Source organism: Arvicola amphibius, chromosome 15, assembly GCF_903992535.2.
Source record: "Arvicola amphibius chromosome 15, mArvAmp1.2, whole genome shotgun sequence".
Taxonomy (NCBI): domain Eukaryota; kingdom Metazoa; phylum Chordata; class Mammalia; order Rodentia; family Cricetidae; genus Arvicola; species Arvicola amphibius.
Window position 1 is genome coordinate 21,978,776 of NC_052061.1, and position 27,049 is coordinate 22,005,824.

Consider the following 27,049-nt stretch of genomic DNA (forward strand, 5'->3'; position numbering starts at 1 on the left):
AAAAACTCAATCATCTAATTTGTATTTAGAATTAAAGGAAAATGAAGACTGAAGATTTTTGGGTTTTTGTTTGTTTTGATTTTTCTCTGTGTAACAGTTCTTCTAGCTGTCCTGGAACTTGCTTTGTAGACCAGGCTGGCCTCAAACTCACAGAGATCTGCCTTCCTCCACCTCCCAAGTGCTAGAATTAAAGACGGAAGTTTAAAAAAAAATGGGTGCTGGTCTAGGAACTTAAGGGCTGTAAGGAGTGTCTTTGGGTGGTGGTGCTTCCTACAGTGTAGTAACTGAAATACAGTGGCCCACACACAGTGTTGGAAGTTTATAATGGTTCCGGGCATGGCAGCGCATGCCTTCAATCCCAGAAGGTGGGAGGCAGGGGCAGGCGGATGTGAGTGTGAGGCCAGCGTGGTCTACAAAGTGAGTTCCAGGACAGCCAGTGCTACACAGAGAAACCCTGTCTCAAAACACCCAAAACAAACAAAACAATTTTTAATGGAAATAAATGTGGTATGTCTCCAGAGATTTCCCTCATGTTTGCCTTCATGACCCGTAGTCCTTTTTTCTGGAAATGTAGTCTAAAGAAATGGTCAGAAGTGCTTTTGCCTTCTGGGATGTAATACCCATGATAAGAAAGGACTGGAAACGCTCTTCATTGTGGGCATAGTTTGTTCTTCCCATTGGCATTTAGATAGATATTCAAACACACAGAAGTTAGCTACTTTTAGTTGCAAACAATATTGGGGAACAAAATTTTCTTTTAGTTCATGACAGATGTTAGAAAATTGGGTTGTGACTGGTGGAATATGGAGTGTTTGCCTAGCACACATAGCCCCGGGTGTGATCCCAGCCTAAGAGGGTAACAGTTCCTATGTACAGAGAAATGGCTCAGTGCCGACAGTCAGTTTGTTTTGGTTTTTGTTGTTGCTGTTGCTTTTAAGTTTTTGAGACAGGGTTTCTCCATAGTTTTGGAACCTGTTGTGAAACTTGGTCTGTAGACCAGGCTGGCCTTGAGCTCACCAAGGTCCACCTGCCTCTGCCTCCTGAGTGCTGGTATTAAAGGTGTGTGCCACCACCGCTAGGCCCTCGATTTCTTTTTTAACAGTACTAGAGTTAGAACCCAGGGCCTGTGAGTGTAGGACACGCACCTTGCTTGGCCCTGACTCCACTACAAGGATCTGAAGAAGGAGCCTTACTGCTTTCCTATGCTGGAGTAGTTTAAATGAGCATAAAGTGTCTTATTTTAATGGGGAAAGTAAGCTTTCAGAGATGCTTCTTGGTGTTGAAGTCCTGGTTGGTTATTAGAACTGACTCTAAAGTCATGAACATTTATTCTAAGAAGTCAGGCCAGCTAGACTAACAGACTGCTCTCAGGGAAATTTGTATGATGTAGATTTCATGGTCACAATTTTATTGAAACTGTACTTATCTAATGTGTTGATTTATAAACCGTGTATGTGTGTGTGTGTTGTGTAAATGTTACACAAGAGACTAGCTAATAATAATAATAGTTGAGTTTTTATAAAAGTGACAGTAATTTGTGTTTAAAAGCTTAACAGGTATGTTTCCATTTTGACTGAGGGAAATCTTTTCTGCTCATGTCATTTGTTTATTGCTTGAGTTACAGTATGTGAATACGTAGAAACATTTTCAGGAAAAATGGTACATATGTCTTGAGAAATTTCACATGTATACCTCTGCAGTAACATATTAAAGTCACTAAAACATTGACTAATCAGCCTTAAGATCCACCTGGAGTGTTCCTGTAGCTCAGGCTCTGGTTTCGGCTTTAATAGTCAACCCTGTCTTCCTACTGCAGAGTGAGGAATGTTGCTTTTGTTTCTAGTTTGCCATGTACGGCCTCTGGCTGTTTTACAAAGTTCTGAAAGAAGAGCTCAGCCCTATAAAACCTGTTGCCAAATTTCTTTGTGTCAAACTGGTAGTCTTTGTCTCATTCTGGTAAGTATTGTGTGCTCTTAAATATTCTTTCTTTATAAATGCCAATAAAACTGTTGTTTAAGGGATCTTTTTTTCCAGTAATGTAAAGACAGTGCCAGACTCAGTGGTGCCTACCTGTGGTCCCAGCCCTTAGGAAACTGAGGCAGGACCACCAGTTCAAGGCCAGCCTGAACTGGGCAGACGTTCTTGGGCTGGAGAGAGGCTCAGCAGTTAGAGTTTGCTGCATATCCAGAGGACCATAGTTTGTCCCAGCAGCCATGAATGGCGACTCACAGCCTTATGTCACTCTAGTTCAAGGGACCTAAAGCCCTCTTCTGACCTCTGTGACACATGCACATACTTGCACAGTCTCTCTCTCTCTCTCTCTCTCTCTCTCTCTCTCTCTCTCTCTCTCTCTCTCTCTCTCGTCTGTCTCTGTCTCTCTCTCACACACACATTTTTTTTAAAGATTTATTTATTTATTATGTATACAACATTCTGCCTCCATGTATGCCTGCAGGCCAGAAGAGGGCGACAGATCTCATTACAGATGGCTGTGAGCCACCATATGGTTGCTGGGAATTGAACTGAGGACCTCTGGAAGCTCTTAACCACTGAGCTGTCTCTCCAGCCCCTGAAATTTTTTTTTAAACTCATCCGTTTAGCTTTTGTAAGATTTACAAAAACAGGCCTGGAAAGATGACTCAGCAGATAAGAGCCCTTGCTATTCTTTTGGAGGATCTGGGTTTAGTTCCCAGCACCAACAAAGTTAGTGGTCACAACCCTCTGCAATTTCAGATCCAGGTGATTCTAATGCCCTCGTCTGGTATCTGCAGATACTGTACTTGTATACACATATGCAGGCAAAACTCACACAAAAATAAATATTAAAAATAGCTTTTAGAAATATGTTTAAAACATAATCTTAGTCATGTGTGGTAGCATATACCTGTAGTCCCAACACTCAGGGTAAACCAAAAGAATCTCACATTGAGTTTGATGACAGCCTGCTCTCTATAGCAAGTTGTAGATTAGCCTATGCCACGGTGTGTGATTTTGTATCTAAACAATCAAAGAAGTAGTCAAATGGCCACTATGACATTTAACAAATGAAGATAATTTGAGATAGCCTAACTATCTTGAAACCATCATTAAAATTATAGTTCTGCTGGGTGTGATAGTGTACCCTTTAATCCCAGCACTCCCTGCTGAGGCAGAAGCCAGTGGTTCTCTATGAGTTTAAGGCTAGCAGGTTCTACATAGCAAGTATGAAGCCAGTCAGAGGTACATAGTGTGACCCTGTCTCAAAATTAATAAAATAAATTGTTTAAAATTATGATTGTCATGAATAAACAGTATCAGTTTAGGAGAAGACATTTAATGGCGTGGGGAAATGTTTATCGGTGTGTGTCCTTTAAAATACAAGGTAGGATTGGAGATACATTTGAGTGTCTGCATAGTGTATACAAGGCCCTACTGTCTGTCCTCGGTGTCACAAAGCAAACAAACCTAGACATGGTGCTAGATTAGTAACAGGCTAGGTAATAAGAGTTACATAGACAAATCTATCCAGTTTAGCAGTTCAGTAAGGGGAAAAGAGAAAAAAATTCATGGAATTGTACTGCCAGAGCAGTGATTAGCATCTGACTGCGCACATCATGTGTAGTCTTCTACAGACGTAATTTATGCTATGAAAACTTCTGGAACTCAACAGTTTTCTAATTCAGATAACCCGTAAGCTAGCAGGATAGCTCAGCAGGGAAAGGCCCTTGCTGTGCACACCAAAGAACTGAGATTGATCCCCAGCACCCTTGTAAAAGCAGAAGTAGAGAACACAGCTGCCCTCAGAGACCCTGCCACACTAATCATAAAGGGAGGGGGATGAGACAGAGTAGTAGAGCTGCGGCATGGGTCAGCAGGAAAAGAGGCTTGCCGTTGCCAACCTGATGAGGGGAGTTCCACCCAAGAGCCCACGGTAGAGGGAAAGAAATGGCACCAGCGGTTGTCCTCCGATCTCATATACATGGCCAAAAATTAGTCATTTTTTTTTGATCCTAGTAATTATCCAGGTATGATGGCATGTGCCTTTAATCTCAGCACTTGGGAGGCAGAGGTGGCCAGATCTTGTGTTCGGTGCCAGGTTAGTCAACATAACAGGTTCTAGAAAAACCAGGATTGCATAGAAAGTCCCTGTATCTAAATAAATAAATAATAAAATAAAGTCCTAGTAGGCACATGTAAACACACTGTTAGAACTCAGAATCTAATTATTTGTACATGTTTTCAAAACAAAAAAGATATATAAATCAATGTTGTTCTGAGAATACATAATGAAATTCATCTTATGAAGCTAATACATTTGTAAGGCAAGGTGTGTATATTTAATGTAAACACAGTTTGTTTGGGAATATGTCCTGAAGGCAGGATAGTTTGGAGTCCTAGGATACACTGAGGCCTTAACTGTTTGTAGTTGCGTATTTTAATCTTTTTGTGTATATGTTATGTATGTGTTTATTGTGAGTGGGAACATGCCCATGTCATGTGCGCATGTGGAGATGAGGAGCTTTGGGTGTCCGTGTCTTACATTGAGGTGAGGGTCTCTTAATTGTTCACTGTACACACATAAGGCTTGCTGGCCTGCGGTCTTCCCTAGACTGTGTTTCACCTCTCAGCTCCCCTCAGGAACGCAGTTTTACGTGTGTGTGCTACATGCCAGCCTTACTGGGTTCTGTGCTTCTCACTTAGGACCTTCTTCACACTTGTACAACAAGTGCTTTGCCTACTGAGCCACCTCCCTACCCCTAATTGCATAAAACGGCTGGTCATTTCATGATTTAAATTTGACATTTACCTCTTTTTGACATCCAGGCAAGCAATGCTTATTGCTTTGTTGGTTAAGCTTGGCGTTATTTCCAAAAAGTGCACCTGGGAATGGCAAAGTGCCGAAGCTGTGGCCACAGGCCTGCAGGTAAGTAGGGCTGTCTCTGAACTCAGGGGGTGTTACTGTTTAAGCTATTTAATGCAGTGATGCCCAGAACCTGCCAATGTGCAAAAAGTGGGCAAGACTGTTAGCTTACTCTGTAGTGAGGAGCGAGAACCCGATAGAAACGGCCCATAGGGACTGATTGGTACTGATTTTATTCCTGGTCCGCTTATGTCTGCATGGCTCCTTTCAGTGCTTGTGTAATGCATTGAGAAATTCTTGAGTGAGGGAAAGCACAAGAGACGCAAATCTTGCTTGTCATGTTATGAAGTGGGGAAAAATGTTGAAAAAGGAATATAATCTGGATTATATTTCAAAGTTATTGACACTCTAAGTAACTTTGAAAAGTTAGCAATTTGAAAAATTAGATCGAGGGGCTGGAGAGATGGCTCAGTGGTTAAAAGCATTGCCTGCTCTTCCAAAGGTCCTGAGTTCAATTCCCAGCAACCACATGGTGGCTCACAACTATCTGTAATGGGGTCTGGTGCCCTCTTCTGGCCTGCAGGTGTGCACACAGAAAGAAAGAATATTTTACACATAATAAATAAATAAATATTAAAAGAAAAGAAAAATTAGATCGAAGCCCAAAGATGTTTGATATTTGTGTGGCTGTTGTAGGATTTCATCATCTGCCTGGAGATGTTCTTCACGGCCATTGCCCATCATTAATCATTCTCCTATAAACCGTACGTGCAAGATGCAGAGAAAGGCTCGTGCTTCTACTCCTTCCTCGCCATGTGGGATTTGTCAGACATTAAAAATGATATTTGTGAACAAGTGCGCCGTGTCGGTAAGTAACAGCTGTTTAACTTGTGTTAGTGTAAGTGTGTATATTGGGAAGGTAGGTTTGTGTGTGTGCACGTGGGGTCAGAGATGAACCTCAGGTGTGGTCCCTCGGGATGTTCAGCTTGGGTTTTGGAACAGGGTCTCTCGCTGTCCTGGGGCTCACAGATTCAGCTAGGATGCCTGACCAGAGAGCCCCAGGGATCCTATCTCTGCCTTGCTAGCACGGGGCCTACAAACATGCCCAGCTTTGTACCCGTGCTGAGGATCGAACTCAGGTCCTCATGCTTGTGTGGCACCCTGACACTAATCTGTAAGATAAGGTCATTTACTCTAGTAACTTAAGAAATGAGAAAATATGGAAAGCAGTGCCATTACAGGCTCTTCAGATTTGGGGAAGACAAAGGGGGGAAGGGAGTGGTTATAGAATTATGTTTACAGTAGTAAAAATAACTTTTGGCTATTAATTTTATATTGTCTTATAGGGAGAACAATGCGAGGTTATCCCAAAAAACAATGTTTCCCCGAAGACCCAGAGCATACTGAACACACAAGTCTGCTCTCCTCATCTCCACGTGATGCAGGTTCTCCAGGTTCACTCCACGGCCAGTATCAGGGCTTTGCACATACGATCACTCCCCAGAATACAGCTGTTTCATTCCATCTCTCTAAACAGGACATCCCAGAAGAGCAGAGCCCTCCTGACAATGCAGGCCAACATCCAGACTTTGAAGATACAGTGTCTTCACAGGACACGTTCTCTGATGACCAGCTGTCTGAAGACGCCAAGAACAACATCACAGACATGAAGAAGGAGCTCCTTGACACATCAGCAGACTCCTAGAGAGCTGCAAATACATACATGTTATCATATATATTTGTTTTCCCGGAGACCCAGAGCATACTGAACACACAAGTCTGCTCTCCTCATCGCCACGTGACGCAGGTTCTCCAGGTTCAAGGATATCCTCGCCCCAGGGCCAGTATCAGGGCTTTGGACACACAATTACTCCCCAGAATGTAGCTGCTGCAGCCAAGCTGTGTGAAGTCATGATTGACATTCCAGACGAGTAGGGCCCTCGTGATGATGCAGGCCAATATCCAGACCTGGAAGACAGAGTTTTGTCACAGGACACGCTCTCTGCAGACCAGCTGTCTGAAGACGCCATGAATGACATCCCAGAAAAGCAGAAGAAGCTCCTTGACACATCTGCAGACTCCTAGAAAGCTGCCACAGTCCTCTTTGTGTATAGGATAAGATCTGGACAGTTTAGAATGTTGGAAAATTTCAAAGATAGGCAAAAGCCAGATATAACTACTCTATAATACACACACATATAATACTAATACATACAAATAACATGTATGTGTTTTATATGTCACAGTGTCTAAATTTCAAACAGTAGGTAACAACTTCAGCTGAATGCTCTTGCATTTCTCAAGAGGATGGACATTTGAAAATGAAAAAAAAAAATCAGTGCTTCTTACCACTGCATGAATGTAATGCTCTGGACTGAAAATGTAAATATAAAATTCAGATTAATTTAATCATAATCATGTGCCATTTAAGTTTACATAATTATTCTTCAATTACATGTCTTTCAATAAATCCGATACCGTTTTCTGAAATTCTTACATGTCTTAGTCTTTTACTCTTTTTTGGTTTTTTTTGTTGTTTTTTTTTCTTCTTTTTGAGACAGAGTTTCTCTATGTATCCTGGCTGTCTTGGAACTTCCTTTGTAGACCAGGCTGACCTTGAACTCAGAACAGCCTGTGCTAGGACTAGAAACGTGCACCACCACTTGGCTGTGTCTTACTTTTTAAACATAAATTCTTAATGTTTTAACAAAAATTTCTTGATTAGAGTACTACTCGGCGGTAAAAAACAATGACATCTTGAATTTTGCATGCAAATGGAGGGAAATAGAAAACACCATCCTGAGTGAGGTAACCCAGGCCCAAAAAGATGAACATGGGATGTACTCACTCATAATTGGGTTCTAGCCATAAATAAAGGACATCGAGCCTATAATTTGTAAAAACCCTAGAGAAGCTATATAAGAAGGTGAACTCAAAGAGAAACATATAGTTATCCTCCTGGATACTGGAAGTAGACAAGATTGCTGGACAAAAAATGGGAACATAGGGGTGGGGTGGGATGGGGGGAGGGGGGATGGGGAGAGAAAAGTGTGAAGTGGAGGATGGGAAGAGCTTGGGGGAATAGGATGGTTGGGATATAGGAAGGGTGGATATGGGAACAAGGAATTATATATCTTACTTAAGGGAGCCATTCTAGGGTTGGCAGAGGCTTGACTCTAGAGGGGTTCCCAGGTGTCCAGGAAGACGCCCCAGCTTGGTCCTTGGGCAGCTGAGGAGAGGGTACCAGAAATGTCCAGATCCTATTGCCATTCTCATGAATATCTTGCATATCACCATAGAACCTTCACCTGGCATTGGATGGAGAAAATGACAGAGCCCCACATAGGAGCACTGGACTGAGCTCCCAAGGTCCCGATGAGGAGCAAAAGGAGGGAGATCATGAGCAAGGAAGTCAGGACCGTGAGGAGTGCGTTTACCCATTGAGACGGTGGGACAGATCTAACGGGAGACCACCAAGTCCAGTTGGAATGGGACTGATGGAACAGGGGACCAAACCGGACTCTCTGAATGTGGCTGACGGTGGAGGAGGACTGAGAAACCAAGGACAACGGCAATGAATGTGAACTCTACAGCATGGACAGGCTCACTGTGAGCCTTAACCTTCACCTGGCGATGGATGGAGATAGAGACAGAGCCCCACATTGGAGCACCGGACTGAGCTCCCAAAGTTCTGATGAGGAGCAGAAGGAGAGAGATCATGAGAAAGAAAGTCAGAACCATGAGGGATGCGTTCACCCACTGAGACGGCAGGACAGAACTAATGGGAGACCACCAAGTCCACTTGGAATGGGACTGATGGAACATGCGACCAAATCGGACTCTCTGAAAGTGGCTGATGGTGGAGGCTGACCGAGGAACCAAGGACAATGGCGATGGGCTTGGTCTCTACGACATGGACGGGCTCTGTGTGAGCCTTGTCAGTTTGGTTGCTCACCTTCCTGGACCTGGAGGGAGTTGGGAGGACCTTGGACTCAACATAGTGTAGAGAACCCTGATGGCTCTTTGGCCTGGAGAGGGAGGGTGTGGGGGTATGGGTGGAGGGGAGGGGAGGGAAGGGGGAGGAGGAGGGGAGGAGATGGCAATTTTTAATAAAAAATAAATAAACTGGAAAAAAATGCATAAAAAAAAAGAAATTTTTGAGCCAGACTTAATGGTGTAGCGAGCACTCAGGAGGCAGGGGTGGCGAGACTTGATAAGTTCCAGTCCAGCCTGGTCTAGGCCAAAGATGAAAACATCACTGGTCAAAGAAAGAGAAAATGAAACTAAATGTAAGGACACACTGTGAATCCAAATAAATCTCATCACAATGTCCACACTGCCTATAGGAATATATAGATTCAGTACAACTGGCAGCAGAATCTTAGTGCCATTATTCAGGTGAACAATCCTAAAACTCATGTAGAAATATTTTTAAAAAGTCCAAACCACTTCTGAGGAAAGTTGGACACGTGGTCCTTCCTGATTTGAAATACAAATTCATGTCCCTGTCATCCCAGCATATGAGGCTAAGGCAGAATTTGAGCCCCATGTTTAAGATTAGCCTGAGCAACATAGTGAGAAACACGCACATACAACATACCATATGCCTAAGAAAGAGTTGTTAAGAGAACTCAGTGGTCAAGAGCGGTGCCTGTAGAGTTGGCTCAGTGGTTAAGAACACTAGTTGCTCTCCCAGAGGACCCAGGATTGATTTCCAGTACCAATGTGGTAGCTCACAACCATCTGTTACTGTAGTTCTGAAAAATTTAGTGTCTTGTTCTAACCAATGCAGGCACCAGGCATGCCCACTGGTGCACAGGTATGCATATAGGCAAAACGCCCAAACACAAATGGAAGTGTTTTAAGGAAAAAAGTGTGAAACTAAGAAAAACCAGACAATTGGAACAAAATGGAAAGTTCAGGATAGTTGCTGACAAGAGCACCAGATAGGCATACTAAGAAAAAAAAAACAGCTTCCATCCAGGGAATTGTCCAAGGAAGTCTGTTTTCCACACACCGAAGGATGAAACTGGACCCTCGTTTACACCAGACACCAAAATCAACTCATTGTGTAAGACACAGATGTAACTGAGACTTTGAAAATATCACACCATCAGAAGGTACCATGCAAGCTTTCAAAGTCCTACACAGCTATGACAACCTCAACAGCCCCATGACATGATAACCCTAGGGGGCAACAGTGGCATGCGTACTTTATTTGGACCTAAGTTCTGCTCAACAAGAGGGAAACCATGCCTGGTACTGAAAACCTAGCTAACTATTCAGTGCTAGTAATCATTGGAGGAGAATCTACAACCACTAATTTATGACACCAGCCTAATCCCTAACAAAAATCTATAAACATCTGTCCTTATACCCACAGATATAGTTTTTACCCCTCAACAAGGGAATTTATCTACAACAGACCATTACAGAAAACCATAACCAAACATGCAGAGTTGTGGGTCCCAGTCCCAATGGTTACATCTACAAAACATTCCTACACCTAAGGTTGAGGGGACATTGTGGAAGAGGGTGGAGGAAGCATGAGATCCAGAGGATCAGGGACTTTGCTGTGAGATTGTGGCTCCAAGTAATGTCAGAATCTACACTCACAAAGTCTCACCAACATGGCTACCCAAATGTGAGCTGAACAAGGACAAGACCAAGGGACAAATCAAACCGGACAGGGAAAATCCCACAAGGCCTCAACCCTACTCAAAACAATAGGCAACTGAGGAAAACTGGAAGTAGGAGAGGTGGTTTTTTTTTTTTTTTTCATAAAAAAGCACAATAATAATTGGTTGTCTAGTGTCAAATGGTCAGCTCCTAAAAACAAATGCAGGTAGCATTATACAGACTGAGCAGGTTATATTTAGAATATATATGGTATACATATATGCATATAATAATAATGAAAAAAGAGGTCATGAATTTGAAGGAGAGCAGGGAGGGTTATATGGGAGGATTTGGGGAAAAGGGAATGGAGAACTGTTATTATATTCTCAAAAAAATAAAATATCATACCATAAATTTATTCCACAAAAGCAAACCAAATGAGTGCGCAGGACTTGATCCACAACATTCTACAAGAGATGACATCTGCCTACACCCAGATTCAAACAGCCTGCGGTCACAAGAGATGGCATCTGCACACATCCACAGATTCAAACAGCCCTGGTCACAACTGCCTGCTACGAAGATGGCAATTGTGCTGGACAGGCACCTTTTCCTGTCTTTCTTTCCATGCATGGCCCCGACACTCTATTGGCTGCCATATCTAGAGCTCCCATAAGGGCAGGACAAGTATATAAATTAAAAGCTTCTGCAGAGCAAAGAAAATGTATCAGTGACACAGAGCAGCAGCCTACATGCTGGGACAAAGACTTACAAACAGTATCTACTTAAAAGGAGTTAATAGCTATTTTTTAAAAAAGCAAAAAACTCATACAGCTCAGTAATAGAAAAGCTGAACAACCTTTTCAATAAAACAAAAATAACCAGCAGGTGCTGTCTGTTTCTTTGTGATTGTGGACAATATGACAAGCCTTTTCACATAGCTGCCACTATGCCACAGGACTGTGTCCCTCTGTAGGCCTTCACGCTATCTGCACTGAGAGCTGTGCACTTGGCTCCAGCCAGGCCCCACATCAAGGCTCATTTCTTTGCTGCTTTTAGTGAAGCCTCTTGATGCGGAATGTCCTTCTGTATATGTGTTGCTTTTATTGGTTGTTAAATAAAGTTGTTTCAGCCAATGGCTTAGCAGAGTAAAACCAGCAGGAAATCTGAACAGAGATATACAGAAAGAGTAGGCAGAGTCAAGAAGGCACAATGTAGTTGCCAAAGGAGAAAGGCACTAGAACCTTACTGGTAAGCCACAACCTCATGGATATAGATAGGTTAATAGAAATGGGTTAGTGAGTGCCAGGATAGCCAGGTCTATGTAGAAAGACCATGACTCAAAAAAAACCAAAAAAACAAAAAAAACCAACCAACAAATGAAAAACAAAAACAAACAAACAAACAAACAAAAACCCCAAAACCACAAATCTTCCACCTTTTTTTTTTGATAGAAGGGTAACAGAGGTAGAAATTTTCTACCATGATAGACTGTGTTCCCTCAAACTCCGAGTCAAAATAAACCCGATTTTAAGATGTTTTTGTCAGGTACTTTGTTGTAGCAATGAGTAGTTAATATATACACATAATTTGGGAATGGTGACATCATCTATAATTCCAGCCCTTGGAAGACAGAAACAGGAAGAGCAGGAGTTTAAGCTGGCCTCAAACTCACAAAGATCCTCCTGCCTCTGCCTCTGCCTCTTGAGTGCTGGGAATAATGCGTGAGCCACCACTACAAGGCCAATGTTATCCTTTGTCACACATTGAAGCACATGGGGCTATATATTAGACCCTAAAAAATAAATAAACAAATAAAACAGCACATGTAGAAGATGCTAAGTAAACACGCTGAATAGTTTTTAATGAACTACAGTCCTTTAACAACCTCTGATTTTGTTTCATTGATTCAGCTACCTAGTAGTCAATCATAGTACAAGTGGAGATAATACCTACGGCAATGGGTAAACAGTCTATAAAATAAAAAACTGCCAAGACAGGCCAGTGGTGACATAAACCTTCAATCACAGCACTCAGGAGACAGAGGCAGGCTGATCTCTGTGACTTTGAGGCCAGCCTGGTCCATGGAGTGAGTTCTAGGACAGCCAGGGCTACCCAGAGAAACCCTGCCATAAAGACAGATATAGACAGACAGACAGACAAATTAAAAATATATAAATCTTCCAACAAGGGTTATAGAGTCTCTTTAGATAATTAAGGGCCAATTGTAGGGTTTACATAGACATGTAAACAGTCGGTGGGATTTAACCGAGGCAGGATTACACAAGAACAGGAATGGGGTGTACTATCTAAATTACATGAAAATACACAGAGCACAAAACCTAAGCTGTTCAGGAAAGAGTGGCCAGAGCTTGGAACACAGTGAAAAGGAAGCAGGCCCAGTGTATGGTGACTGATCGAATTGAAGAGTCAGAGCAAGTGGGGATAAAACAGGAAGATGGGGTAGAGAGAACCCAGCAGTTGGGAGCACACACTGCTCTGGCAGATGCCCTGCGCCAAGCTCTCAGCACCCACATGGCGGCTCTAGTTCCCAGAGATCTCATCTTCTCTTCTAGACTCCATGACCATGCACAGAAAGTGTTAAGTATTAACCATCTCTATCTTGTGATAGGTGATTCGGAGGACAATCTGTAAACTTTAGTCAATATTCATGATAAAAATCCTTGCATATTCTGACTCTCAGGTTGGCTTTTGTTGGTGACACGTTCCTTTACTCTAGGAAACTGCCTGTCTTTCTATCCAGCTAGGCCCACTGACTAAGTAAAAATTCAAAGGAGAGACAACGATAATAGGAGGCAGCAGGGTCTTGGCTGAACGGTTCTCTACACACTTACCTGGAGCTGGTTAATAAAAGGTGCTATGTTTAACCCAAGAGTGTGCTCTGTTCCTTGAACAGCACTCTCTTCTACCAGTGTCTGCGACTCCACGAGCATCCCGAGCATTAAGACGTACTGGGGGAAGATCTTGCCTCCAGACTGCAATAAACATCTGAAGAAGGGTAGATAATTATAAGGCCTTTTAATTCCGTACACTTTATAGATAACAAGTAAGAATCACAAATTAGTGGAGTGTAGATGATATATAGTCTAGTAGACTTTGTCATTATTGACTAGTCATTCAAAATTTAAACCATTAGAAATAATTGCTCAAGAAGTCAAATTTGGACGGACTAAGGCAAGTCCTTACTTACAGGCCATAATAATTACTGGGGAACCATCCTATGTGGAAATCAAAGTGCTCCCAAACCAGCACTTTTAGCCAGGCAGTGGTGGGGTACACCTTTAATCCCAGCACTCAGGAGGCAGAGGCAGGCAGAATTCTTGAGTTTGAGACCAGCCTGGTCTACAGAGTGAGTTCCAGGACAGCCAGGGACACACAGGGAAACCTTGTCTCGAAAACAAGTAAGTAAACAAACGAATGAACGAATGAATGAATGAATGAATTCCAGTGCTTTTTGATCACTCATACAATATAATATAAGGAAAGTTTTATGTATGACTTCATGACTAGGCTACTATCAAAACACAAGAACACTAAAAACGGTTCTGGCTGCTCTACAACTGTGAGTAAGATGTATAGGAAACATGAATAAATTTCACATGTAGACTCCACAGCTATCATTACGTGTAAGCAGCTGCAACTCTGATGGTCCCAAGCATTTCAGGCAAGGTGAAAGTCTGACTGGAAAAAGGACAGTCTCATAATACAACACTACAAATAATAGCTCAGTACATGAGGGCACAGAGTATATGGCAAGCTCTCTGAACTATTCTGTGACGTCTCTGAAGTGGTCACTCTATAGGACTAAACTCTCCAAAAGCAAACATATACGTAAACTGAAATATTCTAGAAAGGAAAGCCAAGATGAAGGTTAACAAAGCCCTTGCTCATGCAACTGCACTTAATGCAACCACACTCTTGTTCACCTTCATTCTCCCTGTAGTCCCACAAAAAATGGCATTATCAATACTGTGTATGGATATTAAAAAGTAGATTCTGAAGTAGGCTGGACCTGGACAGAGAACTAGGAACAAACAGTAAGTGACGGGTGGGAAGCTGGCACCCCCATGTGTGAGGTTCCGGGTGCTCCTGTGAACTACTGTGGAGTCTTATTTCTCAGACCTGAGCCATAAGGAGGAAGCAGAAACAGAATACAAGGTAGGTCTTAAGACAGTGAGACTGTTCCTCATCTGTCGCATTTTCAAATATCAGTAAAAACTGAGTCCTCTGGGATGTCTTCTACTTCAACTTCCAGGCAGGAACTACAAAGAGGTGGGCACTGATCACCTCAAGTATCTGTCGTCGTAAACTTTACACTCAAGTTAAAGATGTAAGGATCTACTTTAAAAATTACAGCTTCGGCATCTGGCCAGTTTGTACATATCTAAAAAGATAATGTGCATAAGTGTTTCCATTTTTGTTACAGTTTTCCTAAATAGATCATTAAGACTTGGGAGCTGGGGAGACAATTCAGTGGATAAGGCACCTGCACCCCAAGTGTGAGGACCAGAGCTTAGATCCATAGCACCCAGGTAAAGCGGTAGCCTGCCTGTAATCCTAGCACTGCGGGGGTAGAGATGGATCCTCAGTGCAAGTTCAAGTCCTAACCTACCAAAGAAGCAAGCCGTGTGTTTAGTGACCCTACCTTAACAAAGTGAGGAGGACAAACGAGGACATTCAACAATGACACACAGGAGAGCAGGAAGGAGTGGAGCACTAATGTACACAGGTGAGCATGTGCTTACAGCGAGTAAAGGGACTAGCTTAGACCAAGGTCATGACTTACCTGTCTGAAGCCCTTACATCTGGTGTCTGTGACTTGCTGACCTATGTTCTCCCACACTGTTCCTAACGACTTGTTTGGGTGTGAGGGAAAGTCAATCTCAATTAGTGACATCTCAAATTAGTGACTTATCTATCCCTTAAAGCTCTCAACAAAACCATTCCTATTAGCTTGTGAACTGTTGTGAGATTAACCTATTTACTTGCTAATTTTCTGCCCATTTACTTTAACTTTCTAAACCCTGAAACTCAAGAAAAGTTCTAAGAATGATAACAGTGCATACTAACTTGTTATTTACCTGTTACTAAATGAATCATTTAGCGGGCACTGATGTTCTATTAGGTTTCTCTTTGTAGTACTGGGGATACCAGAGCGAGCTCGTCAACACTGAACCATACCTTCAGCCCGTAAACTTGACTTTTACCGTAACAAGTGCTTTCCTTTATTTATTAAAACTTCTCACACCAAACTGGAAGGCGAGTTTTTCCAAAAAAGAGACAATTAATTAATTCAGCTGGGCATCTTAGGATGCTAGTCCACTCTAACATTCTCTAGGGTTCAGTCCCATGGGACTGCCTCACTTCAGATGCCAATCCTAACCCCACGTGTCCAGTGCACTGTCACTGATAGACATGTGGAGTTCACACAACTCCCTCTTTAAGGGAAGTGTCTGATAACTTGCTAACATGGCTCAGAGAACTAAGAAAAACATAATACTTCTATGCACTGGTATGCTACAAAGGCTAAAACTCAGAAATAGAAGCTGGAGAGATGGCTCAGCTGTTTGGAGCATTTGTTGCTCTTGCAGGGGACCCAAGTTTGGTTCCCAGCACCCATGTGGTGGTTCACTGCCATCTGCAACTCTAGCTCCAGGATCCAACATTCTCTTCTGATCTCTCCAGGCACCAGGCACACGTGTGATCTATATACATACATGTAGGCAAAATACACTTAAAATAAATACATCTAAAACATTTCAAAGACAAACTCATTCAAGAATGGCCAAACAGAAGACATACACAGGGCAATGGTGACTTTCTCTAATACTCCATTTGATCTTTATCTTGTCTTTGTTGTTGATGCTTTTGTTTGTTTTTTGGTACAAAACTCCTAAAACATAGGCATCTTTTCAGAGTCAATGAAATAATAAGAACTCTTGTGTATACCAAGGCCATGCCAGGTGCTAGGTACTCCAGGAGTCTTGGGTTTGTTCTCCAGAAAGAATTAGGAATGACTAGAGTAACTTGCTGTCTTACTTCCATGCCAGGTTAAATTATCGCTAATACCCAGTGATGCCCCACAAAATCCCGAAGAGACAGCACTGAGACCTGTGCAGCTCAGCATGTGAAGGGTCCTGGCCAGCATGTGGGGGAAGACCATGGAGATTCTGCACCCTCTGCAGCTCTCCTGTTCGCTCCGCATATATAATAAATAGGTTCACCTAAGCCAAGCATTTCCCTAAGTCCTGTGAGCTGCGATAGCAAATTCAGCGAAATCTGAAGAGGGTTTTATAAACAGAGGGAACTTTAATTTGTGCCTGGTGGTGTAGAAGCACAGGTGACAACCTACCATGTGCATCGGTGCATCTGACTTTTGAAGCTGTGGTAGGTTCTGCCTACCTGCAGATAGGAGCAAAACTGAATTGAATTAAGGAAACCCAACTGGTGTCTGCTGGGGAACAAACTGCTCAGAATGTGGGCTCTCTGCCTAGGTATCACCATGAGTGCCGAGCAAAATGTGCATTAGAGGAAGAAATAGCTCTTTATGGGAGAGGGACACTCTTGAGGCCCACTATTCTCCCACACTTTGATGTGCTTACCTCCTCTAGAAAGCCTGTAAACTTTCTATTCAGAGCTTTTATGAAGATTTCAGTTAGTCACTGGTGACTAACTCCATTTCAGGTGAGGCAAATCTAACCAGGCAACTAGCCTCTACCTCAGACCTGTCAGAGGCCCTCAGCAGAACAAACTCCAATGTCAGAAATGGTTAAACATTAAGACATTCATCTCACCCCATTGCATACAAAACTCAGAAAAGAAAGTGAATTTTGAACCCAAAATTCCCCATTCAATTTTATGGTTTTTGTTTTACCTGGATATTGCAGCTTTTTCCATTATTTCCTGCTGAATGAGCCCAGATGGCTCCATAACATCTAATATAATTATGCTCCACAGTTTATCTGACTTGGGCCTTTGCAACACAGCAGCTTCATCTTCTAATTGTCCCAGCCAAAACTCAGGAGTTTCCTTAGAGAAGTGATTGGCTTCAGATATGAGGTCCAAAGCAACACAATGCTGGTCTTTCTCCACAGAACTGTAGGGCTTAACCTCACCAAGTGTTCCAGCAATTATAGGCAGAAGAGAGAAGCCTTTGGACACATCCAACACATAGAGAGGGTCAGAGGTGCTCGGTGCGGTGGCACTCTGTCCACTTCCAGAGTTCATCTCAGAGTCCTGACACTGAGGATCCATGGGCTGACACAGTTTCTCTGGGGCCAGCGAAGACAACACCTTCCTCATGGCCATCCTAAAGCCTTCATGATATGGAATGTTACTGAGCAAAGCAATCCCTGCAGGTTCTAACACACAGGGCTGCTCCAGAGCATCTGCTCTACTGGTCTGAAGGTTAGCCAGAGCACTACAGAGCTCAGCCTCATTCCCTAGAGACAGCAAGTCTTCACTCTTGGTAAAATGCTTTATAACTTCCACTTCATGTTCCAAATGCATGATATTGATACTCTGGATTCTTAGGTGACAATCTTGACAAGATGCTTCCATTGTCACACGGTCCCCAGGCTTTATCCAGTAGTCTTCATTAGTAAGAAAGGAAAAAATATATATGTAACTGATTGTCATAGTTACTTCTATTGTTATAATAAACACTGCTACGCCCACAGCTGTCACGCCTGGGTAGCAGAAAAATGCCGCTAAGGTGGAACGATGCTGAAGGGTTGGGGTCTGCACTCCCAGGAGCTGAGCCCCAGGCGGTTCCCTGGCAATCAGCCACAGTCATGATTCCGGATCAGCAAACTTGCCTTTGCTGGCCCTGGCGCCGTATTGAGCTTTCTGTTCTTTGTTTCTGTTTTCTGTGTAGTTCTTTTATCTTGCCAGCAGATCGAGATGTTCTAGGACATTACCCATAATAACCAAACTACTGAGGACGTATTGGATTCTGGCTCGCTCTCTGGGGGAACTTATGGATACCCTAGAACAGAAAGAGCTCATGATAGGAGAAGATGAGTAAATTATGAAGGAAAACGTGTGGAGTGACATGAGTTACCATCTATGGAGAGGCTAGCCAGAATGAGAAACCCCTGGTGCATTTTAGATAGGAAAGAAAGGCAAGCTATCCTTGACAATATGAAACCAGCCATTCAATATTGAAGCAAGCCTTGGGAGTGAAATCCTAAAGAATGGCAGACAGCCCGGTATTGGCTGCCTTTGGGGCATAGACAGGTTTCTCGATTAGCTGGCTATGCGGGATATGAGCTTTGCACAATTTCTTTCATAATAATGATAGTCTTTACATATACAAGACAAGGATCATTCTCTTCAGGAACAGCTTTGAGATAGGGATGCACAGTATGGGAATGTATGAGACTACAGCAGAACCTTTGTCATACACGGGGAGTGTGATGAGCAAGAGAATAGATGGGTTAATGTTGATGGACAAAGACTGTTATATTTTACTTTGAACTCTATGAACAGGCTTGCTAGATCCCAACCCCCATGGTGTCTCCTGCATAAGAAGGTACTAAAAAGTACATCTCCACAGGTGCAGAGAACTGATTAGGCATATTTGGTCACTAGATGATATGAAGAAAGGATTAGAAAGAGAAAAGGCCATGATAGCGATAATGAGACAGAAACTCTATTCATAAGATGTAACCACTTGACTGAGGTTTAAGCTCCCAAGGACAAGATTTCCTTTTCTAAGGATGTTTTATGTCTAACACCTGTCCCTGATAATGTGACTAAGAGAAGCTTTCATACTGTGCCAACTGATGACACATGACCTTCTGGTTTGTTCTTTGTTTGAATACTATATAATGAAAACATGAATTTAGTAAAATTGTAGCAGATTCCAACCACTCTCTTGTGTGTTGTGTCTGTCTGTCATTCGCCGAACTTGTGCCTTCCTGTTACCAAGACCCTGCTTCTCCCACGGTCTGAGTGGCTCCCCTGAGCTGGTCCATGGCATAAACACCATGACCAAAATCAAGCTGGGGGAGCAAAGAGTTTATCTGGCTTATACTTACTTCCACATTATAGCTCATCATTAAAGGAAGTCAGAAGCAGGAGCTGATGCAGAGGCCATGGAGGGGTGCTGCTTACTGGCTTGCTCCCCATGGCTTGCTCAACTTCCTTTCTTATAGAACCCTGGACCTCCAGTCCAGGGGTAGTTCCACCCACAATAGAATGGGCCCACCCTCACCCAACAATTACTAATTATGAAAATGCCCTTCAGGCTCACCCACAGCCCCATTTTATGGAAGCATTTTCTTAATTGAGATTCCCTTGTCTCAGGTGACTTGTGTCAAGTTGACATGAAACAAAATTGTCCCCTTGTCGCCTTAAGCTCTGAACAGGTCCGTTACACAGCTGCTGCTGTTCTTGGCAGTTGTCCCATGATATTGACATCTCCAAAGTGCTAGGGTCTCTTGCTACAACTGAGCTGCACCTTAAACTTGCCCTGCGGCTAAAGTTGACCTGGAACTCCTTATTCTCCTCCCTCTACCTCCCTAAGAGTTGGAACTGCAGATGTGGATTACAAAGCCCAGCTTCTTATAGTTTTTGTTTATTTTTACTAAGATCAGTAGATATACTGCCAAACTGAGGAACATGTGGGGATAGAAAGAGGTTTTATCTATAAGCAAAGATAGATGAAATGCAAGGATCAATATCAGCCTCCTTTTAGCTTAAATAGACATTCTTTTCTCTAAAGGTGATTTCCAAAAGACTGAAAGCATTCACCACAATGGCAACTAACAGTCCTTAAGCATTTGGGAATTTGCATGTTTAGGAAGATCACGGTTTAAGGGAAGGCTAAGTCTTGCAGAAAGGATTATCCTCTGCTCTTTCTGAGTTTTCACAGGGTCCATTTCTAAGCTTTCACAGACAACTGTCCCTGAGCCACAGAGCCAGATGAGAACACAATCTGTCCCAGGTGTGCAGTACATGCCCACAGCACCAGACAGCGGGGAGCTGAGGCAGAAAGGTTGCTTGAGCCCCCCAAACTGCATCATAGCCCTAACTACTGGAATGCAGTGCCTAGAAATCCTTAAAGGTAGAAGGAAATGGTTGGCCTCTGAGCACATGCATGTGATGACAAGTGCACGCCCCCCAAAACATCTACACATCACACAAATAAAAATTTTAACTGGAGTCCCGGCGCCAAGCGAAGGGCAGCATGATACCCTGCTAAGAAGAGCAGCCTGTCAAGAAGCTCAGGTGTTTGGCAACCAGCTCATTCCTCCCAATGCACACATGAAGAAAGCCACAGTCTTTCTCAGTCCTGCGGCCTGCAAAGGGCGCTGAGGACAACCTTTCAGACCGGGGAGTGGGTGACATACGGAGCGGGGTGGGGCAGAACGTCTGGGAAGGAGCACTGAGCCCCTTCAGCTCCTCCTGCAGGGGCTTCTTGGCTCCGCACAACCCTCCTCTCCCCCCAAGTTTGCCCTTTTGTCTGCCGGGTCCTTCAACCTCCAAGAGTCCTGCCCCTGTGCTGAGGACAACCTTTCAGACCGGTGAGTGGGTGGCATCCCGGGGAAGGGCAGAACATCCGGGAAAGGAGCATTGGGCCCCTTCAACTCCTGCTGCAGGGGCTTCTTTGTTCCACACATCCCTGCCCACCACCTCCAAGCCTGCCCTATTGACTGCTAGGTCCTTGGCCCAGGAACAGTGCCTACTCCTGCACTGAGTCTACCCACCCAAAGGGGAACAGTTCCTGCTCTTGCACTGAGGAGATCCACCCAGAGTCAGTTACAGAATAGATTGAACCAAGACACCAAGACTCTCCTGGCTGCATTTGAAGGAAGAGATGGGCAGGCGTCAATGCAAGAATTCCTCAAACAACCTGAAAGGCAACATGACAACACCAGATCCCAGGGATCATGCAACAAGAAGACTTGAACACCCTATTCCTGAAGAAGTAGAAGAAATCGATGTTAATCGTAACATTATGAAAATGATAGAGGATCTTAAACAGAATGTGAAAAAATGCTGTAAAGAAGTGGAGAAGACAAACAAAAAGGTAGAAGAAATGAAGAAATCTCTCAAAGATACCCAAGAAAACCACGATAAAGCAATCAAACAGGTAATGGAAACAGTTCAAGACTTTAAAAATGAAATGGAGGTAATGAAGAAAACACAAACCGAGGGAAGGCTGGATATGAAAAATCTGGGTAATAGATCAGGAACTACAGAGACAAGCATAACCAACAGAATACAAGAAATAGAAGAAAGAATCTCAAACACCGAAGATACTATAGAGGAAATAAACTCATTGATTAAAGACAATAACAAAGCTAATTAATTCTTAACACAAAACATCCAGGAAATCTGGGACACAGTGAAAAGACCAAACCTAAGAATAATAGGGATTGAAGAAGGAAAAGAATTACAGTTCAAAGGCTCAGAAAATATATTCAAGAAAATTATAGAAGAAAACTTTCCCAACCTAAAGAACGATACTCCTATGAGGGTACAAGAAGCATACAGAACACCAAATAGACTGAATCAAAAAAAGCATCCCCTCGCCATATAATAATCAAAACACAAAACATACAAAATAAAGAGCGAATATTAAGAGCTGCAAGGGAAAATGGTCAAGTAACATATAAAGGGAAACCTATCAGAATTACACCTGACTTCTCAATGGAAACCATGAAATCCAGAAGGTCTTGGATTAATGTGCTGCAGACACAAAGAAACCATGGATGCAAGCCCAGACTACTATACCCAGCCAAGCTTGCATTCACCATCAATGGAGAAAACAAGATATTCCAAGACAAAAACAGATTTAAACAATACTTAGCCACAAACCCAGCCTTACAGAAAATACTAGAAGGAAAACCACAAACCAAGGAAGCCAACATCACCCATAATAACACAAGCACCTAACAGCCCTCCACCAGCACAACTTAAAGAAGGGAAACACACAAACTCTACCACCAGGAAAAACAACTGGAGTTAGTAACCACTGGTCATTAATATCACTTAATATCAATGGACTCAATTCACCTGAAAAAGGCTCAGGTTAAGAGAATGGATACGAAAACAGGATCCAATATTCTCCTGTTTACAAGAAACACACCTCAAACTCAAAGACAGACACTACCTCAGAGTAAAGGGTTGGGAAAAGGTTTTCCAATCAAATGGTCCAAGAAACAAGCGGGTGTGGATATGCTATTATCTAACAAGATTGACTTCAAACTAAAATCAATCAGAAGAGATGGAGAAGGACACTTTATTCTCATAACAGGAACAATTCATCAGGAGGAAGTCTCAATCCTGAATATCTACGCCCCTAATATAAAAGCACCCACATATGTAAAAGAAACATTACTAGAACTCAAAGCATACATCAAACCCCACACTCTAATAGTAGGAGATTACAACACTCTGCTCTCACCAATGGACAGGTCAACCAGACAGAAACTCAGCAGAGAAATAAGAGAACTATCAGATGTAACGAACCAAATGGACTTAACAGACATCTACAAAACATTCCACCTAAACAGAAAATATACCTTCTTCTCAGCATCTCATGGAACCTTCTCAAAAACTCATCACATAACTGGTAACAAAGCAAACATCCATAGATACAAAGAAATTGTAGTAACCACCTGTGTACTATTGGACCACCATGGAATAAAGTTAGAATTCAACAACAATTCTACCTCCAGAAAGCCTAAAAACTCATGGAAACTGAACAGTCAACTACTGAACCACCCCTGGATCAGGCAAGAAATAAAGAAAGAAATTAAAGTCTTCCTTGAATTTAATGAAAATAAAGACACAACATACTCAAACCTATGGGACACTATGAAAGCAGAGCTAAGTTCATAGCACTAAGTGCCCACATAAAGAAAACGGAGGAGAAAGCACACAATAGAGATTTAACAGCACACCTGAAAGCTCTAGAAAAAAAAAGAAGCAGACTCACCAAGGAGGAGTAGACAACTGGAAATAATCAAACTGAGGGCTGAAATCAACAAAATAGAAACACAGAAAACAATCCAAAGAATCAATGAAACAAAAAGCTGGTTCTTGGAGAAAATCAACAAGATTGACAAACCCCTATCCAAACTAATCAAACAACAGAGAGAGAACACACAAATTAATAAGATCAGAAATGAAAAGGGGGACATAACCACAGAAACAGAGGAAATTCAGAGAATCATTAGTTCTTACTTCAAATGCCTGTATGCCACAAATTGGAAAATGTAAAAGGAATGGACATTTTTTTTAGATAAGTACCATATCCAAAGTTAAATCAAGACCAAGTGAACAATTTAAATAGACCTATAAGTCACGAAGAATTAGAAGATGTTATCAAAAACCTCTCTACCAAAAAATCCCAGGACCAGATGGTTTCAATGCAGAATTCTACCAGAACTTCCAAGAAGAGCTAATACCTATACTCCTTAATGTATTTCACAAAATAGAAACAGAAGAGTCATTGCCAAACTCCTTTTATGAAGCTACAGTTACCCTGATACCAAAACCACACAAAGACTCAACCAAGAAAGAGAATTACAGGCCAATCTCACTCATGAACATCAATGCAAAAATTCTCAATAAAATACTGGCAAACCGAATCTAAGAACACATTAGAAAAATTATGCATTATGATCAAGTAGGCTTCATCCCAGAGATGCAAGGCTGGTTCAATATACGCAAATCTATCAATATAATCCATCATATAAATAAAATGAAAGAAAAAACCATATGATCATTTCATTAGATGCTGAAAAAGCATTTGACAAAATTCAGCACCCCTTTATGATAAAGGTCTTAGAAAGATGAGGGATACAAGGTTCTTACTTAAATATAATAAAAGCTATATATACAGCAAGCCGACAGCTAACATCAAATTAAATGGAGAGAAACTCAAAGCCATTCCACTAAAATTAGGAACAAGACAAGGCTATCCACTTTCTCCATACCTCTTCAATATAGTGCTTGAAGTTCTAGCAATAGCAATAAGACAACATAAGGAGATCAATGGGATTCGAATTGGAAAGGAAGAAGTCAAACTTTCGTTATTTGCAGGTGATATGATAGTGTACATAAGCGACCCCAAAAACTCTACCAAAGAACTCCTATAGCTGATAAACACCTTTAGTAATGTGGCAGGATACAAGATCAACTCCAAAAACTCACTTGCCCTCCTATACACAAAGGATAAATAAGCAGAGAGGGAAATCAGAGAAGCGTCACCTTTCACAATAGCCACAAATAGCATAAAATATCTTGGGGTAACTCTAACCAAGGAAGTGAAAGATCTATTTGACAATTCTACCAAAAGCAATCTATAGATTCAATGCAATCCCCATCAAAATTCTTCACAGACCTTGAGAGGACAATAATCAACTTTATATGGAAAAACAAAAAACCCAGGATAGCCAAAACAATCCTATACAATAAAAGTACTTCTGGGGGCATTACCATCCCTGACTTCAAACTCTATTACAGAGCTACAGTAATGAAACTACTTGGTATTGGCATAAAAACAGAGATGTTGACCAATGGAACCTAATCGAAGACCCGGATATTAACCCACAAACCTATGAACACCTGATTTTCGACAAAGGAGCCAAAATTATGCAATGGAAGAAAGAGGGCATCTTCAACAAATGGTGCTGGCATAACTGGATTTTAACATGTAGAACAATGAAAATAGATCCATATCTATCACCATGCACAAAACTGAAGTCCAAATGGATTAAAGACCTCAATATAAATCTGACCACACTAAACCTGATAGAAGAGAAAGTGGGAAGTAGTCTGCAACACATGGGCACAGGAGACCAATTCCTACGTATAACCGCAGTAGCACAGACAATAAAAGCAACAATGAATACATGGGACCTCCTGAAACTGAGAAGCTTCTGTAATGCAAAGGGCACTGTCATTATGACAAAAAGGCAACCTATTAAATGGGAGAAGATCTTCACTAACCCCACATCAGACAAAAGTCTGATCTTCAAAATATATAAAGAACTCAAGAAACTAGACATTAAAACTCTAACTAACCCAATTAAAAAATGGGGTACTGAATTGAACAGAGAATTCTCAAAAGAAGTTCAAATGGCCAAAAGACACTTAAGGTCACTTAAGGGAGAAGGGGAGGATTGGGGAGAGCTTGGGGGAATGGGATAACTGAGATGGAGGAAGGGTGGATATGGGAACAGAGAAGAAGTTATCCTAACCAAGGGAACCATTTTAGGGTTGGCTAGAGTCTTGGCTCTAGAGGGGTTCCCAGGTGTCCAAGGGGATTTCCCCAAATAGTTCCGTGGGCAGCAGAGGAGAGGGCGCCTGAGCAGGCCTTATCCTATAGCCAGACTGATGAATATCTTGCATATCACCATAGAACCTTCATCCGGCGATGGATGGAGATAGAGACAGAGACCCAGAATGGAGCACTGGACTAAGCTCCCAAGGTCCAAATGAGGAGCAGAAGGAGGGAGAACATGAGCAAGGAAGTCAGGACCGCGAGGGGTGCGTCCACTCACTGAGACAGTGGAACTGATCTAATAGGAGCTCACCAAGGCCAGCTGGACTGGGACTGATGGAGCATATGATCAAACTGGATTCTCTGAATGAGGGCTGACTGAGAAGCCAAGGACAATGGCACTGAGTGTTGCTTCTACTGCATGAACTGGCCTTGTGAGAACCTAGTCTGTTTGGATGCTCATCTTCCTAGACCTGGATGGAGGTGGGAGAACCTTGGACTTCCCACAGGGCAGGAAACCCTGACTGCTCTTAGGACTGGAGAGGGAGAAGGAGGGGAAGTGGGGGAGTGGTAGGGAAATGGGAGGTGGAAACTTTTAATAAATAAATAAATATTTTAAAAAATGTTTTAACTGGGAAAAAGAACAAAAAACCAAAAACAAAAGTTTTTATTATAAAAGTTGTTATTTTTATGTTTAAGCATTTAAAATGGCTTTTCCCTGAAGATTCTTCAAGGGATATTTAAATTACCTAAGAAAATAAAAATAAATAAATATAGATTTAAAATGTAACTTTTTTAGAGCCAAGCTTTTTTATTTATATCTTACCATTCCCACAACCCTCTAGGGTAGACAACACTGTCCTATTTTCAGCTAGAACCCAATAAAAGTTCTAACATCTTTGTTGGCAAGTCATTCAACAAGAGAGCCAAGACCTGAACCCGAATCTTCAGACTACAGATTCCACAGTCGACTGGTCTTGGCGAATCAGACCCCTGATAAAGAGACCACAAACAGGGAACTTCCTTTAAATGCATACTTTTCCACATATCTTACTGTTGGAAACACAGAAACCCACCAAACTGCTATAAACAGTTTTCTTTTCCTAGATAGATAATGTCTTTAATATAACCGTTCCCAAGGGAAGTTTACAGATCCCCACATTCTCTCAGAACTGTAAGATTTGTACTTCTAGAACTGTATGCACTTTAACTCCTACTCTTGTGCACTGGAGGCACATGCACACGCCCCTGCATGTGTGAGGTCAGAGGACAACTTGGGAGAGTCAGTTCTCTTCTCCACTATATGAGTTCCAGAAATCAAACTCAAG

At 42.2% G+C, this 27,049-nt stretch overlaps 1 protein-coding gene across 1 annotated transcript in view; it reads right to left on the reverse strand.

Annotated features, from left to right (window-relative positions):
• Nucleotides 1-6,145: 6,145 nt before the first annotated feature.
• Prmt9 (protein arginine methyltransferase 9) overlaps nucleotides 6,146-27,049 on the reverse strand; it is a 45,610-nt gene continuing 24,706 nt past the window's right edge. The window contains 3 exon segments of the mRNA XM_038312538.1: nucleotides 6,146-6,808; nucleotides 13,315-13,468; nucleotides 17,355-18,072. Of these exon segments, the coding sequence (XP_038168466.1) occupies nucleotides 6,659-6,808; nucleotides 13,315-13,468; nucleotides 17,355-18,072 (1,022 nt within the window). The 3' untranslated portion in view covers nucleotides 6,146-6,658.